The following is a 17,311-nucleotide window of genomic DNA, read 5'->3' as shown; positions in this document are numbered from 1 at the left end:
AGAGGTCAACCTTGGGTATCTTTCCTTGGATGACATCTTGATTTTTAAGACAAGGTCTTTTATTGACCTAGAACTCACTCAGTAGGCTAGGCTAACTGAGTTAGGCAAGCACCAGGGAACTTCCTCTCCCCCACTCCACGACTGCCCCCTCCCCGACGCCCATTCCTAGGATTGTAAGCATGTACCTTCATGCTATCTTTTTACATGAGCGCTGGAGGATGAACTCTGGTCCTTATGCTGTGTGTGGACTTTGCTGGCTAACCCATCTCCCCAGCCTTGCTGCCTGGAATTCTTATGATGAGTTAGGTGGAACTGACTTTGCTCTTGAACTAAACCACTCTCCCTGTGGGCAGGTTTACCAGGCACCCCTTATATTTCTGTGCTTATACCATGCAGACACTCTGAATATTTGTTGAATGAATGGATGACTCACCATCCTCCCTACATTGCTCCTCTCCCCAATCCCAGTCCACTTCTCTAGATCCAGGGAAGCTCTGCCACTTCCCAACCCCACAAGGTCCACTATTTATCTTCCCAGCATCCCCTCTTCCATAGGTTAGTCCTTTAAGTCATCACGGTTACTTCTCAAACTGTATCTTTGCCCAGTTTCCTAAGCTCACCCCAGTGCTTGCCTCTAGACGCCATCATCTGTTTTAATGATCCACCAGACTTTCTTCCTTCTAAAATGCCACTGCCTATGGTCCTTTTGGGCCGGGGTAGTGAATTTTGTTGTATTTGTGTGTAACTGAGCACAAAGCACTTCTAGGGAGCGGTGGACCTGAGAGTCTTCCTCATCACACAGACATCCAACACATCTCCACTTTACTCATCTTTACTTGAATCCTGACAAACTTCTCACATGGATAGAACCAGGTTCTCCACTTTTCCCTCAGACCAATCTCATTATAGCCTCCAAATCCACAAACTTTACCAATCACAAAGACATCTTAGGTTATTTCTGTCCTCTTAGAATGAGTTTGTATCACATAGGACAACCATGATGTTGTTTCCTTGACAAATCTTCTCCATGATGACTTTGTGCCCTTGACTTTTCTGATGAGCTGCAGTGAGTCATTAGCCTGACCGTCCAGTGAACTTTCCCTTCTGATTCATGCTTTTCTTGAGGAGCCTATTAAAAAAAATCACATGCTCTCCTCTCCCCACAAATAACTAATAGAATGGATAAACAAAATATAGTATAGCCAAACTATGGAATATTATTCAGTCATAAGAAGAAATGTTGGTTACTGATATTTGCTTCTCTGTGAACAGATGTTGAGAATATTGTATTTATGTATGGACACAAAGGACCATATAATGTATGATTCAGTATATGTTACACATCCATAATCTGCAGATCTACTGAGGCAAAGAAGATTATGGTTGCCAGGTGCTGAAGGGATAGACTGAGTGTGAATGACAAAAAAATCCTTGAATTAGAGTGGTGCACGCGGCACAAACTTGTGAAGAACCTAAAAACTACTTCCTGTCCATGCACTTTAAAGGGGTCAGTGTGGTGGTTTGAATGAGAATTTCCTCTATAGGCTCATGTATTTGAACACTTGCTCCCCAGTTGGTGCCACCATTTGGGAGTATGTGGAATACTGAGGAGGTGGAGAATTGCTAGAGAAAGTTCATCAATGTGCTGGATAGTTTTATGTCAACTTGATCCATGCTAAAGTCATCTGAGAGGAGGGAACCTCAATTAAGAAAATGCCTCTAGCCGGGTGGTGGTGGTGGTGGCGGCGGCGGCGGCGGCGGCGGCGGCGGCTGCGGCGGCGGCGGCGGCGGCGCACGCCTTTAATCCTAGCACTTGGGATGCAGAGGCAGGCAGATCTCTGTGAGTTCGAGGCCAGCCTGGTCTACAGAGTGAGATCCAGGACAGGTACCAAAACTACACAGAGAAACCCTGTCTTGAAAAACCAAAAAAAAAAAAAAAAAAAAAAAAAGGGGGGGGGGCCTGGAGAGATGGCTCAGAGGTTAAGAGCACAGCTTGCTCTTCCAAAGGTCCTGAGTTCAATTCCCAGCAACCACATGGTGGCTCACAACCATCTGTAATGAGATCTGGCGCCCTCTTCTGGCCTGCAGGGATATGTGCAGACAGAACACTGTATACATAATAAATAAATAAATCTAAAAAAAAAAAAAGGAAAATGCCTCTATCATATCTAGCTGTAGGGCATTTTCTTAATTAGTGACTGAAGGGGGAGGTCCTAGCCCATTGTGGGTAGTGCAATTGTTGAGCAGGTAGTCCTGGATTCTATAAGAAAGTAGGCTGAGCAAGTCATGAGGAGCAAGCCAGTAAGCAGCACTCCTCCATAGCCTCTGCATCAGCTCCTGCCTTCAGTTTCCTGCCCTCCTTTGATTCTGACTTCCTCTGATGATGAACAGTGATATCATATTATGGAAGTGTAAACCCAGTAAAGCTTTTCTTCCTCAGCTTGCTTTTTGATCATGGTGTTTCACTGTAGCAGTAGAAACCCTGACTAAGACAGTCACTATGGAGATTCTTGAGAGGTCTAGCCTTACCCCACTTTCTCTTCCCTCTGTTCCCCGTGTGTAGGTGAAATGTGATCAGGTAGCTTCCTGATCCCGCTGCCATGCTGTCTTTGACTCTTGCCCTGTCTTTACTGCCATAATAAACTCTGGCCTTCTGAGGTGGCTTTTAGTCATGGCATCTGCCACAGCAACAGCAAAGTAGCCAATACAGTGAGCTTTATAGTTGGTCTTTCAGCACTGTGGGTTCTGCCCACTTGGATTCAGCCAATAGCATGTGGGAAATATTCTGAAAAAAAAAAAAAAACCCTGCTTTTGTACTAAACAGGTAGAGAATTTATTCTTGAAATTATTTCCTAAGCAACCCTTTATGACAACTACTCACATAGCACTTCCACTGTACTGGACAGCCTGGTTGGTCTAGACATGGTTTTAGTGTACAGGAAAGTATAAGACTATATGAAAATACTGGAATATTTTATCTAAGGGACTTGAGAGTTCATGGATCATAGTATCTGGGGTCCTGGAAACAATCTCTATGTGTAACAAGACTCAACTTCATATCTCAAGTTTTGAAATTTGAAAGGAAAAAGAGGTCTTCTTCCATCTCATCTTGATTCCTGTAACTCTGGCAGTGAATATAATTATTGATAAATACAACTGAGAGATCATAGCTTGCCAAATGAACTCCATAAAGAAAAAACAGACCCAAACCTTCATCCTTCTCGAAAGGAGAGACAGAAGGAAGCATGGCATTGTAATTGAGGGTGACCGGCGATACAGTGCAGGTGATGGGGAAATGATTCCTCTTGGGGACTTAAGTTTTATCAGGTACTAAGTACTTCATGCTGAGTTACTAATTCCTCTTAACATCCCTCTAAAGTAGGAACTCTTATTATTTCAACCTTGGAGACCAAGAAAGCAAAGCCCAGAGATGGGAGGTAGCACAGCCATCTACCTACAAAGCAGCGCTAAGATTTGGACAGGAACTTAATGGCTCAAAATGTATACCCACCATGCTCCAGGCCTTACAGATGGGGAAATGTATTTTGGGAAGGCAAAGGAGGGCTCCTTAGACCTGTAGGTAGGTTCCCATTCACAACCCACACACTTTCTGTCTAGGATCTTTGATGGGCCCACGCCACTGTAGAACAAGGGCTCCTGTCACCGTGCCATACTGAAGAGGTTCACTTATGTGCAGAACAGTAAAGAAAAGGACTCAAAGGCCAGGGGTCATGTCTTACTCTGCAAACCACAGTTCTTTGAGGTTGTACATCATGGGGTTCACTGTGTGCAAATGCTCCTCATTCCACTTCTTGGCGCTCTGGTAGACGTTGTGCCAGGGCACAGGGGCCCGGATCACTCTGTGAGGAAACAAGCGAGGGATGCTCTCGATGAACAGCCTTTTCTTCTCCATTGGGTCCATGAGGATGTAGTCAACTAGAGTGGAGAGAGAGGTCACCCTATCAGGCAGGGTCTTTAAACACCCTGTACTCCTAGCTTTCATACACTTAGAATGGAGATGAGTCTCTGTCCGTTTACACCTGGAAATGCATCCTCCTTGGCCAGGACAGGGGTAATCCATTGGGTGTGACTTAAGTGGGAGAGGACATTCTGTTGGTATAAGCTGTTTTCTTTCTGAAGATACTTCACCGGAAGGAGTGTGACTTCACAGTGTCCAGCACTTGGATTCTGAGGATGAGTCCTCCTTTTTCTGCGACAGTGCATTAGCACCTGCTGGTACTCCATTAGTGATTAATTGATTTCTCTCACCAAGATAATTACACAAACATAAGTCAATACAGTGAGCAGCACCAGACACTTACAAATGGAAATTTAGATAGCAAATGTGTTCTGTTAGGAAAGAAAGACTGGTGGAATCTTGGTAGGGTCACAGTTATGCTACACCATGAAGAACGAATACGAGCTTAGTATCGGAAGAACGCTGGGGACAGAGGAATGTTGTGTGTGGAGGTAAGGTGTCAGACAGTCTGCTCAAGGGGCTGTGAGCTATGCTCTGGTAAACATCATGTGCAAGTGGTGATGCTGAAGAAGCTATATGGCTGAAGAAGCAAGTTGGAGCTAGAAGCAAAAGACTTTATAGGGTTATTCTTAGAGACGGGTTCTGTGCCACAACAGATGAAGAGCTGTTACACTGACCTCATCAGAAAGTGAGGAAAACAGAAACAGCTAGACATTTTGGTAAAGCTGTGACAACGAGGCAGAAAAATAACAGGATCACCCTTCCCCTTTCTCTCTCACATCACCTGCCCTTAAATGCCTCCTAGTGTGATCTACTGGACATACAAGACACTGGGCTTAGGACAGAGGAGGAACAGTGATACACCCATCACTATACAAAAGCTAAGGGTCCGAAAAGGGAGTCCAAAGCTACCAATAGGAGAGGACAGCAGCAGAGAAACAAAGGCACAGTGCAGAGTGTGTGGGGGGGAGTAGGGTAGGAGGACTGGTGAGCCAGGATGAGCTGAAAGTGGAGGCACCAGGACTGCAGAGGAGGAGGGGACAGCTGAGGGGAGCAGAGAAGCGCCGTGTAGGGGAAGGGGCAGGTCTGGAGCCAGGTTTTGAAGTGTGGGTGAATGGTGTCTGCATTGCAATGCCTGTCACATCCAAGCCACCTGAAGCTTGTCATTCATGCTGAATCTTGGGTATTACCCAAGATGCACTTATTCTAAACCAGAAGCTGCCTTTTTTTTTTCAAGGTCTGCACGAGCATGCCTGTGCAAAGGCGGTTAGTTCAAAAGGAGACATTAGTGACGGTGGCTAGCATGGAGAGACATTTGAATTAAAAGTTACATGATTATTTTGGAATGAGTTCAGTGAAATCAGGATGGTGGCTGATTAAAAAGAAATTGGCCATGCGAGAATTGATCTTGATTGGCAGTTTGATTGGACTGAATGATGCCTGAGAGATGAGTACGGTGCACTCCTGGGTGTGTCTGGGAGAATGTTTCCAGAGGTGGTTGGCACTCGAGCCAGTAACTGAGGATGCAGATACAGGCCATCTAGTAGGAGGCAGCCCACATAGAGCCAAAGCCGAAGGAAGAAGCCTGTTAGCACACGCATGCTCTTTCTCTCTCTGCTTCCTGGATGGGATGAGGGAGCAGCGCACAAATGGTACCATGTGCCCCTGTGTGACACTCTGCTCTATCACCACCTAAAGGCAATAGAGACAGCTGATTGTGTCCCCAGACCTCTGAAACCACGAGACAGAATGAAACCCTTCCTCCTCCGAGCTGATTTTTCCAGCCGTCTCAGCAACAACAAAGTGACCGACACACAGCGCCAGGGCAGTGCCCTCCGTAGGAGCCCCGTGCCCACGGAAGCCCAGCCTTACCGATGCTTTTCATGAGGCTACAGTAGTAGTCATTCTCCTTCTCGGACCTGAGTGCGACCTGCAGGGGTTCCAGGGATGGGATTGACAGCAGCACCTTCGGGATCAGCTTGTAAATTCGCACCATGACCTCCTCGTCCTCGGGGGCAATCATGTCTTTTCGGATGCCGTTGGTCAGGTAGTAATAATATCTCTTCCATAAACAAAGCAAGGAAAGGTCACGACCGCGTGGCTGTGGGCACCCGTCCCCCCCACCAGCCAAGCGGCTGCCAAGCAGCGGAGTTCACACAGCCCCAGTTCACACAGCAGCCACCCATGCCTTTGGTCCCCTGCCACCATGCTTCCAAGGCCAGTCACTTCACACACACCGCATGTGACAAGGTCACCGGCATCGGGCAGGTGCTCCTCACTGAAGGAGAAGACAACTGCTCGGCTCTGAGTCTTTTAGTTTTCCTGAGAGGAGGTGCACAGCTAACTCATTAGGGATTTTCCCCATTTTCAAAACACATTCACAGGCTGCATTCTGCTAATGATCGACAGGGTTGCCGGAAACACTACAGAACACAGTAGTTTACTCATACCAAAAAACCGTCTTCATTGTTTATCTGAAATTCAGATTTAATTGAGTGTCCTTTCTTGTTTTGAAGAAATTTGGCCACCGCCCACCCCATGGGCTACCATGTGGGAAGCTATGTGCTAGGGACTCACAAGCCACCAGCTCCTAAGATCTGCATCGCCACATGCCCCTCCCCCTCCAATAGAGGAACCAAACATACGCACATACAAATCCTCAGTCAGTGGTCTGTAGTGGAGTCTGGGCTTCTGGATTCTTTTAACATTCCCCAGGTGACTCTGCCATTCACTGCTTTGAATCACTCAGATGCCAAGCTAATATTTATCAAGTTGAGGGTCCCAGTAAGGAAGTACCTCCAGGTCTAACTCGGATGGTTTTTTCTCTTTACGTTCTATTTCCATCTCCCCTTGCAACATCACATCCATCTGTTGTTCTGGACTCATTGGTCTGCTTCCTGGGTGGGTCGACCACGTGTCCATGTTACACTTCGTCGGCAAGGATGACGGGTGTTTGGAGGCCAAGGGCATCCTGAAAGGTTGGTACAGTTCTGCTCTTAGGATTGTAAGGGAATCCCTTCTCCCTTGTGTCTAGTGATGTCTAATGTATGCACCTTGGGTGACCCAGATATGTAACACTTCCCATGCTGTGAACACTGGCTTTACTCAGTTCATTAACGTACTCTCTATAGAGGCTTGAAAGATTGGTGGGGAAATGAACTACTGTCTGTCTGATAATGCCTTCAAGCCAAGAAGCAGAATATGACTTTTTTTTTTCTTTAGATTTTTTGAGACAGGGTTTCTCCATGCAGACCTGGCTGTCCTGGAACTCACTATGTAGACCAGACTGGGCCTTTAACTCACAGAGATCCACCTGTCTCTGCCTCCAGAGTGCTAGGATTAAAGACATGTGCCACCACTGCCCAGCTTTTCAGAATATGACTTGGCTCAGTCCAGTCTTCTCTGTTCCATGGCACCCACAGTGACACCTTACCCAGTAGCATCCTCCTTGACTTTGAAGGAGAACTTCATTTTCTTCTTGGTGGGCTCTGATGAGGTTTTAGATACTATGAGATTGGAAAAAGAAAGACATCAGGGATGAGAAGCCTTGAGCCATTCTCTGCAAGGATGTCTGGGAGACTATTAAGAGGGGTGGACAAGATGGGGCAGAGTGCAGGGTTTTTTTTTTGTTTTGTTATTTTTGTTTATTATTGTTTTTCTTGTTTTGATTTTTTTAAGATTTATTTATTTATTATGTATACAGAAGAGGGTGCCAGATCTCATTACAGATGGTTGTGAGCCACCATGTAGGTGCTGGGAATTGAACTCAGGACCTCTGGAAGAGCAGTCAGTACTCTTAACCTCTGAGCCTTCTCTCCAGCCCTTTGATTCTTTTGAGAGAGGGGGGGGATATAAAGAGTTGGATGGGTAGGGAGGGAGGGAGTATCTGGGAGGATGGGGAAGGGAATGATCAAAATATATTGTATGAAAAATTTTTAATAAAAAGAAAAAAAAGGATAAGCCCTCTTCACATATTGAATTTGTTGCTCTTTTGGCCTTAGACTTTCCTGTTTCCAGAATGTGATTAAAATACTTCTGTTGTTTCTAAGCTACCCAGACTATGCACTTTGTTATAAAAACTCAAACAGGCTTAAACAAGAATCATAGTATTAGCAATTAGAACATTAAGTCTAAGTTTCCAGGTGAGCTCTCCTACCCAGGGTATTTAATGTTTGCTCTGTGTCCTTGAAGCAGTAATCTGCAAAGTTGACATCCTAGAGACATGAGTGTGTATTCGAGCAGTGAACAACACTGATGAGGACTACTTCAAGGAATCCTCCACATGATGTCCTTAGGCCTAGTGCCATAAAAACAGAATAAGAAATTAGGGGGGGAAATCACAACAGAACCTGTTAGAAATCTGAAAATGGAAAGATGCTGCAATCTCTGCTGGTTAGTTTTAACCGCCAAGATGATACTGCCTAGAATCACCTGGAGGACAGTCTTAACGAGGAATTTTCTGGATCAGGCTGGCCTGTGGACTTGTCTGTGGGGGACTGTCTTGATTGTTAACAGGGGTGGGAAGACCAGCTCTGAAGGTGGATAGCACCAATTCAAGGGCTGGTCCGGATTGTTTACAAGTCGAGAAAGCTCGCTGAGGATACAGAAGACTTATGTTTCAGTCTCCTTTTGTTCTGACTGTGGATGTGACGCTCTTAGTTACTGCTTTGACCTGTCATAATGGACTGTAATCTGGAGTTATGAGCCAAATTAGCCCTTTCTTCCCCTGAGTTCTTTGGTTGGGGTGTTTTTATCACAGCAACAGAAATAAAACTAGGACACACACACAAACACACAGATACACACACAAACACTCACAGATACACACACAAACACACAGAGAGACATACACACAGACACATACACAAAAAGAAACAAGAAAAAAAACCCAACAGCACTTTTTAGACATGTATTCAATATTGAGCAGAGCTGAAGAGAAAATTAGTGAGTTGGAAGGTCACAGCTGAGGAATTCACTTATATCACAGAGGGAAAAGTGGAAAATATGAAAGGGTTTGAGACAGAACAGAATGAGTGGCTCCAAAATGTACCTAACAAAAATCACAAAAGGGTTCTGTAAGCAAATATATGTGGTAAACAGCTTCCAAAATGGACCCCCTCCTATCATCCCCACTCCATAATATGACTTTGATGTGAAGCTGGACCTGGTGATTCATTTTTAACAAACAGACTATGGTAAAAGTGTCAGTTCTAAGGTTAATTTTCAAAAATTTTCTGTGGTATCTGAGGTACTGGCTCTGTCTTGCTCCCTCTTTTACTGACTCCAATGGAAGTCAGAAGCCGTGGTGTAAGCTACCCTCTGGAGAGGCCATGTGGCACGGCACTGATCATGGCCAACAGTCAACAAGAACTAAAGAATGCAAGCCTGGAGGAGAAGTCTTTCTGTGTATTTTGATGACTATGGACTTGGTTGCACCTTGATCACATGATTGTGAGAGATCTTGAGCTTGAACTACTCAACTAAACCAAACACCAAGATCTCACCTGTAGACACAGAGAGATGATGAATAGGATTTGATTTAAGTCATGACAATTTGGGGTAATCTGTGATGCAGACATCGGTAGTTTAAGTACATTAAACAGTACTGGTGTCTGCAAACAATGCATAAACCATAGCCATTACAGTAATTTCCACTTCATAGATGGCAAGAGTGAGGCTCTATGGAGCTATTAGGTTCAACTAAGGGCAGAGCCAGGATGAAAACCAGGAGCAGAAGCTTCACTTCAAAGCCCCATTCTGCACAAAATACAGCATATTGTCAAAAGTACCTAATGGTAGCCCCTGACTGGTCTTGTCCCTAGGGACATTGATGGTGACTGGTTGGTAGACCTTCAGCAGGTCTTTCAGTTTCATGTCCCGGGCCGTCAAGGAATAGTTGTTGCCAATGGAGTCACTGGGTCCACGGTGGCAGTCCTGTTCTTTGAAGGGCACAGCCAGGGTCCAGGATGTACGTTGCATCAAGGGGGGATAAAAACTGTGAGACATGACAGTCTGCAAGGAGAATAATGTAAAGGAGACACAGTCAGAGACATCTCTGTGAGCCTGGGCTCTGCTCCCGCTGAGATGGAGTTTCACGTGCTGTGTGCTGTGTTTCTACCTTCTGCACACCCGGGGAAACACATAGTGCATGGATACTTCTCTGCCCAGTGGAAGATTTATGAAGCCAAGGAAAACAGCTGGCATTCAATACCCAAGAGCTAGGGGACAATAAGCTTTTATTCTTCATGGACATGGTAGCGAGAGGCATGTAACCACTCTCACTTTACAAGTGAAGATCCTGAAGTAGATCTCTGCAACACGGTGGGAAAATGGCAAGGCCAGATGCAAATACACTTTCATCCTAACACAAACCTCTCTTCTCATACTGCTGCAGCGTCTTCTGATGACAAAGTGATGAGAGCTATTAGTCCCACTTGCCAGAACTGTTTGCATTCACTAGAACCCAAACGAAAACCTACACAGATGAGGTATGTTCCCCAAGAGCAGGCAGCCGTGGGTACTCACCTCATAAAGTTCAGATGGCTCCTCATTTGTAGACACAGGCAGAGGGGGCAGCTCTGGCCGAGCCTGGGAGTGGCTCATATGATGTATGGAGTCATTTTTGGCAAGCTGTGGGAAATGGGAACAAAGGCTCTCTTCAGGAATTGGGAGAGATTTCTGGGCCTCTGGAGAGGGTGAGAACTGCAGAGGTCCCCAGAAGTCTTATGCACACAGTGCTGCTCAGGCTCCTCCATCCGTTATACAGGAACGTTTGTGTTTTTAAATCATCAATCTGTCTGTTCTACAGCACCTCCTCTCTGGCTTTTCTTTTACAGACAATCTGTTTATTTTCCCTACCCTTCAGGAAAACCCCAAGTTTGAGTGTGCCTCCTATCCAACCCTGGGTAGGATTAAAAGTGAACTTCCTTTCATTTTTATTCATTCATTTATTATTATTATTATTATTATTATTATTATTATTAGTAGTAGTAGTAGTAGTAGTATTGAGTGTGTGCATGGTGTGTATGTATGTATGTATGTGTGTGTGTGTGTGTGTATGTGTGCATGATGTGGGTGTGTGTGCCATGGCATGTTTGTTGTATGTTGGAAATCAGTGGACAACTTTGTGGAATTGATTCTCTCCTTCCACTTTTATGTGAGTTCTAGGGATTGAATCCATGTCACCAAGCTTGCAGGACAAGCTCCTTGACCTACTGAGTCATCTTGTTGGGCCCCCAAAGTGAATAGCTTTTAAAAGTTGACTCTTGCATTTCACATATTCAATGTTTTGATTAAAACTCAGCCAATGGCTTGTCATCTTTTGCATGTTTAACAAGCATGTAAGCAACTCTCTGTGATTTCCTCCGAAAACATGGGTGTGAGAGTCCCCTTCATCAGTCAGTGTACATTTGGGTGTGAGCCTCAGACGGGGATGAACAGCCACAGTGCCCACGTGCCTCCCCTGAACAGAGCTGAAAGTGGCTGTAGGCTGCCCAGCATTGTGTGAGATTTTGGTCTGAAGACTCAGCGTTGTATCTGAGGCTGTGGTAGAGACGCTGCTGCATTTATGGGGAGGTTCTGCTGTTCTTTACTTTCAAGACCAATGTTGGTTCTGACTTTAGCCCTAGAATGTGACTGCAGACTAGCTCTGGTGTGAGATGAGAAACTGTGATAGAGATTTTTATTTACTGGGATCTGCAAATTATGGCATGCAACATTGCTGTATTACTGGTGCAGGTTGGAGTGGAAGAGGAGCATAGGATTCCCTATTAGTCATGAATCACCAGGCCTAACTAATCACTCACTGATAACCCCTAACCTCCATTTAACTCCCCTGGAGTATTATTAAATAATGACATTGTCTACCCAAATTCCACATGTTTGTATGTCAGGCGTGCAAAACCTTAAGGGAATTTTGGTGGCAGTCCCATTCTAGCTGATCAAATCAAGAGCAAGAATGGTATGTAACACATCCCAGACACCAAGAGGCAGACTTGCTTTCTAGGGCAGTAGCTTTTAAACATTTATTACCCTTCACCCCAGAAATATCAGGAATGGCAAGAACCCTTTACATGGCAAATTACTAGGACTTTGGTCATGGGACCAAAAATTAAATGATAACAGGCAAAGCCATGATCATAGAGGTACTTTTAGCTTGAGATCTTTGAAAACATGGAACGGGTTCACTGATGTCACAGCCCAATTCAGTGTTTCTCAAAGACTATTTATTACCAGTGGTTGGCCAATGGATACTTATTCAGAGTAGAGCTGCTTGGTCCCCACTGCAAGCCTGATGCTCTTGAGAACCAATGACCTTGTTATTTTCATCTTACAGAACTTAGTATACTGACTTTTTTATTGTTTATTTATTTATTTATTTATTTTGAGATAGGGACTCATAACTCAGGCTGGCCACAAACTCAAAATCATCCTGTCTCAGCCTCCGAAGTGTTGGGATTTCAGTCATGAACTGTCACACCCAGCTTTAATATGCTGGTCTAAATCACAGCAGCCTCTTTGTTCTCAACCTCAACCTCAAGGACCTGAGAGCTAAGCAGTTTTCTCCACGAATTCCCTCCTTGATGACTGAAATCCATGCCAGATCTGATCAACAAGGCAAACAAAACAGGAAAAGCTCCAGAGTCAACTGGAAACGAATCTGGTCATCCAAAGCAGGTACAGTACCAACCAAAGAAGAGTCTGGTCAGGGCACTTTCAAGGCTATGAAGGCATTCATTATTTCTTTCAAGGTCCCAGCTATACGACATGTATCGACAGGGCTGTCTGCATTGTGTCATTGCAAGCAAGAGTAATTTGTGGTCAGTGGCAACCTCTCCTTTGGCCTAGATTTTAAAATCCGTTTTAAATAAAAATCTTCATTCAAAGAGCAACAAACACCAGCAAACCCCAACATCTTGAGTAAGTCACAAGAGCAGGAAGGAGCAATTGAATGCAAAAGCCCTGACCTTGTGGAGTCAGGGAGAATGTTACCATTATCTGGGAGGGGTCTTGGTAATTGTGTTTCTGTTCACTGTGGAGTAAAGCTGATTTCAGTGCTAATAGTACTTGGGAAAGTTAATCCTCCCACCAGAAGTAGAATGCAGTCCTGGTGGGAAAACCTGGTCTACTCCAATTTCAATCCATGTGGCACAATGTGGCTGGTCCTAGCCTCTGGCTCTGGGCATGAGACCAATCAGATGGCTCCATTTTCCTATCCATGGTGACTGGCTAGAGGGCGGCATGTGAGCCAAGCATCTGACCAGAGTATTTCCTCAGACTTTTGTCAGAGCTCCAGAGAAAGCCACACCTTCTTTCGTTCATGTTATTCATTGAGAGGCAGCTTATGCTCAGAACTCCCACAGTCATCTCCGCCTCACATGGAGAAAATGTGCTTTAAAATAATGCAAAATAGAAGCTGGCAAAATCACCAGATGAGAAGCATCTTGGTGACGTCAGTGGAAACCCGGTGTCTAACTTGACTTCTTGGTTGCCTGAACCCAGCGATCCTCTGAGGTGTGACGCACACTGAATTATACTTCTGTCTTCCCATCCTGAGAAAGGGCCAGTCTAGAGGTAGACACAAAGACAGCTGACTCAGAAAGCTCGGGACAGAGAAGAGAGACACCACATCCCACAAGCAGACAGAGAAGCCATTCTTGGGCTTATGAAAAAAAAGCAAATACAAGGCAGTTGGCAGAAGATGAGAACCTCTGCAGAAACACGTTCATCTTTAAGCTAGTTCATGGGCTCAGACCAAGACATCCACAGAGAAGCCGTGGGACAGAAACATGATGAACAGGACAGCACACGTAGGAAGGAATCAATTCCACAACACAATGGAGCGTTTTCTCGACTGTTTCTGGCTAGGAATTCTCTGAGGGAGCACTCTTGATGGGAGGAAATGGGGAGTACCGTCACAGCTTCCTAGCTATGCAAAATGGTGTGCTAACAGCATGAATGTCCCAGTGTTTTCTTTGATAAGTTTTGGGGAGTTTTCATTTGAGACCATGGGCTTGGATATGTAACAGATCTAATTTTATAAGGTTCCTACTTTAAGTGCTCCTCTGGGTACTTCAAGTCTTTGCTTCCTGGCTTTTTTTATCCAAGATTCTTGCATGTGGATTGGGCAGAACTGTTACTCTGGGGCAGTCTGTTTGCTTATTTGTTCATTTTTAAGGTGGAGTCTGCTATGCACCTCAGGCTGGTCTCAGCTGCTTGGCTTCCCAAGTGCAGAGACTACTGGCGTAATCCAGCACACCCAGTTCAGACAGTTTATTTCAGATTGCACATGATGGCGTCCGTGGACCTGCTACACCAGAACCATTCTACCCCAGCTTAAAAATAGAGCTCTCATGGCTCTCCGCCATGACACTCCAAATCAGGGCCAAGACTCTAATTTCTCATAAGGTTTTTCTTGTTTTGAGATCACATCGTCCAGACTGCCTTGGAATACACAATCCTCTTGCCTCAGTCTCCCAAGTGGTAAGATTACAAGGTACTTCCATGCCTATCTGAGACTTTTAAAATTAAACATTTTTTTTTAAATTAGTAATGTATGTGAGGGTGTGCATGCCCATGTATAGGCAGAAGCCAGAGCAGGTGTCAAATATCTTGCTCTGTCCCTTTCTATTTTATTCCCTTGAGACCAGGTTTATCACTGAACCTGGAACTAAGCTGGTGGCTAGTAAGCCCCAGCAATGACTGCCTCTGACCCTAACCCCCACCCAGTGCAGGGGTTACAGCTCCATGCATCCACACCTATTTAAGCACAGGTCTGGGGGATGAATTCAAGTCCTCATGCTGTACAGTAAGCGCTCTTATCCACTGAGCCATCATGTGCCCAGCCCTAAGACTATGTCAGAGTATACTCCAGAATGTGCACTCAAAGGTGGTACCTGCCTACTGGAGTGTGTGGTCTGATGGCATTGGAAGGTAAATGCACAACGGGTTCTACCTGCAAAATTTCAGAGTAAAATTGAAAAATGTGATCAACACACTTTCTAGGTCAAAGGAATCTAACATGGCAATCTCTCTGTGTGAAATGTCCCTCCTCCCCCACATTCTCAATTCCCTTCATGTTGAAGACACAAGTACAGAAAAACACACCTTAAATGTCACACCCACCTTCTGAGATGAGCAATCAGTGTAGCTCATGGTGCCTGTTCTAATTGTACCTATTAAAGAAAGACTAAGGAGTTCTCAGTTTCTCCGAGGATCAGTCTCTCCCATCCAGCTGCTTTGAAATCTGTGATTCCTTAGAGCAGAATGGGGACAATGCTGGCAGCAGAATTTTCATACACTCTGACACAGAGCTGCTTCTCTGAGGTCATAGATGTTGGTATCCCAGGGAGTTCTCTGGCAGAAAGGGAGAGAAGGAAAGACATGGAATGAAAGGTAGCATGGCATTCTCCAGGAGTCCTCCTTCAGTCCCCACTCCTTGCAGGATTTGGTCTTCGTTTCTTTTCAGTAGGTTTCTTGGAACTTCCTAGAACAGCCTGAAGTCTCTGCAGAGGACAGAGGACAAAATTGAAGCACCGTCACATATTAATACACAGAAGAGGAAGCTTGCTATCCCAAATAACACCCCTGGGAGCCTAGACTCTTGCCCCTCTTCCCTGAGCAGTTTTAACAGTAATGAAGTGTGTCCCCAGGCCCTGTGGTGGGTAACCAGGCTTTAGCGTCTGTTGCTAAGAGGAGGGGCCTCTTCCATGCTTCAGCACAAGACTGGGCTTGACCTGCTGGCTCTCTTTAGGAGGCTGTCATTCTTTGTAGTGACAGAAGGGAATTTGAGAAGGTGTTTAGTAATGGCCCTGCAATGTAGCAATAAGAGACCACAATCTTGGAGAGGTCTAAAGGCACACAGGCTGGTGACTGAGTCCCTGACATCTAGAGTTGGAGTGGTCTAACTCAGATCTACCCTGAGCTTCCCATTAAGTAATGTGCAGCTCGTGTCAAGTGAATGTGTCAGCTTTCATGCACAAATCCCCTACCATTTTCTGGTAACGTTGTCAGTACCCACCTCATCAGGTTTGTTTGCAAGTTTAATGAGCTAATACATCTAACAGTTTGCACACTGTAAATTCACCCTGATTTGCCTATGACTTTTACACACACACACACACACACACACACACACACATTTCGAGACAGGGTCTGAAGATAACCTTGAACTTCTGATCATTTGCTTCCATCTCCTTAGTGCTGGGATTACAGGTGTGAAGCCCCCCCCCTACTTAGTTTATGTAGGACTGAAGATCAGCCCCAGTGCCTGCTAGGCTAACAACACTCTACTGACTGACCTACACCCCCAGCAGGTGTAGCTAGCTGTCCAGAGCAGGTTGGGATACTCTTGTCACTCAGTGCAATAGTTTCTTTGTGAATGTTGTGACTAGCACCAATATTATAGTTACAGGCACCCAAGCACATATATTCTCACACATGAGTACCTAAGAATCACCACAGCCTCAGCATTCAGAGCACTTATCTCATGGTTGCCTTCAAAATTCTCTGAAAACCAAGTTAGACTTGTCAAGCTCTTTCAGTATGCTATGGTGCCTGTCTGTTTCTTCATCGGTTTCCTCCTTCATGATGCTCCCATTTCATAGGGAGGAAACCAATGCAGAGATGCATAGTTTTCCAACCTTAGCTTGTCCTAATCAGAGCAGCTACAGAACGAAGCTTTTTTACTGTTCTTTCTATAGAGCAACTGCCCAGGGCACAAACATTTGCAGTCCCTTTTAAAAGCACCAAACACTTCGGTTTCTTTTTTCTCACTTTACAGTCAAGATTTGGCTCTCCATACTTTTAAATAACCTTGTAACACGAATCTTAAAAGGTCTTATTAATAAAAACAAACCCGGAGCCAGGTATTGGGTGAACACTGAATGATCAGAGAAACAGAACCAGCTACAGCTAGCCTCACCTTGCCAATTCCTCAGCTGATCCTGTTTCCTCAGACTGAAAGCCTCTGTGTCCTCATTTGAATGGATCTCAGCTAAACTGCTGCTAAAAGCTTAACCAGGCTCTAGTTCCTGGTTCTCATGCCTTATAAACCTTTCTGCTTCCTGCCATCACTTCCTGGGATTAAAGGTGTGAGTCACCATGCCTGGCTGTTTCCAGTGTGGCTTTGAACTCACAGAGATCCAGATGGATCTCTGCCTCCAGAACGCTAGGGTTAAAGGTGTGTGTGCCACCATTTTCTGGCCTCTATGTCTGTCTAGTGGCTGTTCTGTTCTCTGACCCCAGATAAGCTTATTAGGGTGCACAATATATTGGGGGACACGATATCACCACATAACCTGACTGTCTTCGTCCCTTATGCTCATATTTCTT

General features: G+C 45.1%; 1 protein-coding gene across 1 annotated transcript in view; it reads right to left on the bottom strand.

Annotated features, from left to right (window-relative positions):
• The window catches only part of Dnah3 (dynein axonemal heavy chain 3), a 164,820-nt gene extending 149,142 nt beyond the window's left edge, over window positions 1-15,678 (bottom strand). Inside the window, exons 1-7 of the mRNA XM_028867827.2 lie at window positions 15,104-15,678; window positions 10,505-10,609; window positions 9,769-9,991; window positions 7,413-7,485; window positions 6,776-6,950; window positions 5,852-6,041; window positions 3,741-3,936 (exon numbers count right to left, since the gene is read on the bottom strand). Coding sequence (XP_028723660.1) covers window positions 3,741-3,936; window positions 5,852-6,041; window positions 6,776-6,950; window positions 7,413-7,485; window positions 9,769-9,991; window positions 10,505-10,609; window positions 15,104-15,133 — 992 coding nt within the window. The 5' untranslated portion in view covers window positions 15,134-15,678. The remainder of the gene's footprint in view (window positions 1-3,740; window positions 3,937-5,851; window positions 6,042-6,775; window positions 6,951-7,412; window positions 7,486-9,768; window positions 9,992-10,504; window positions 10,610-15,103) is intronic.
• Window positions 15,679-17,311: the final 1,633 nt, after the last annotated feature.

Source organism: Peromyscus leucopus, chromosome 1, assembly GCF_004664715.2.
Source record: "Peromyscus leucopus breed LL Stock chromosome 1, UCI_PerLeu_2.1, whole genome shotgun sequence".
Classification (NCBI taxonomy): Eukaryota; Metazoa; Chordata; class Mammalia; order Rodentia; family Cricetidae; genus Peromyscus; species Peromyscus leucopus.
Note: the sequence above shows the minus strand (reverse complement) of the source record. Positions and strands in the feature narration are given on the sequence as shown.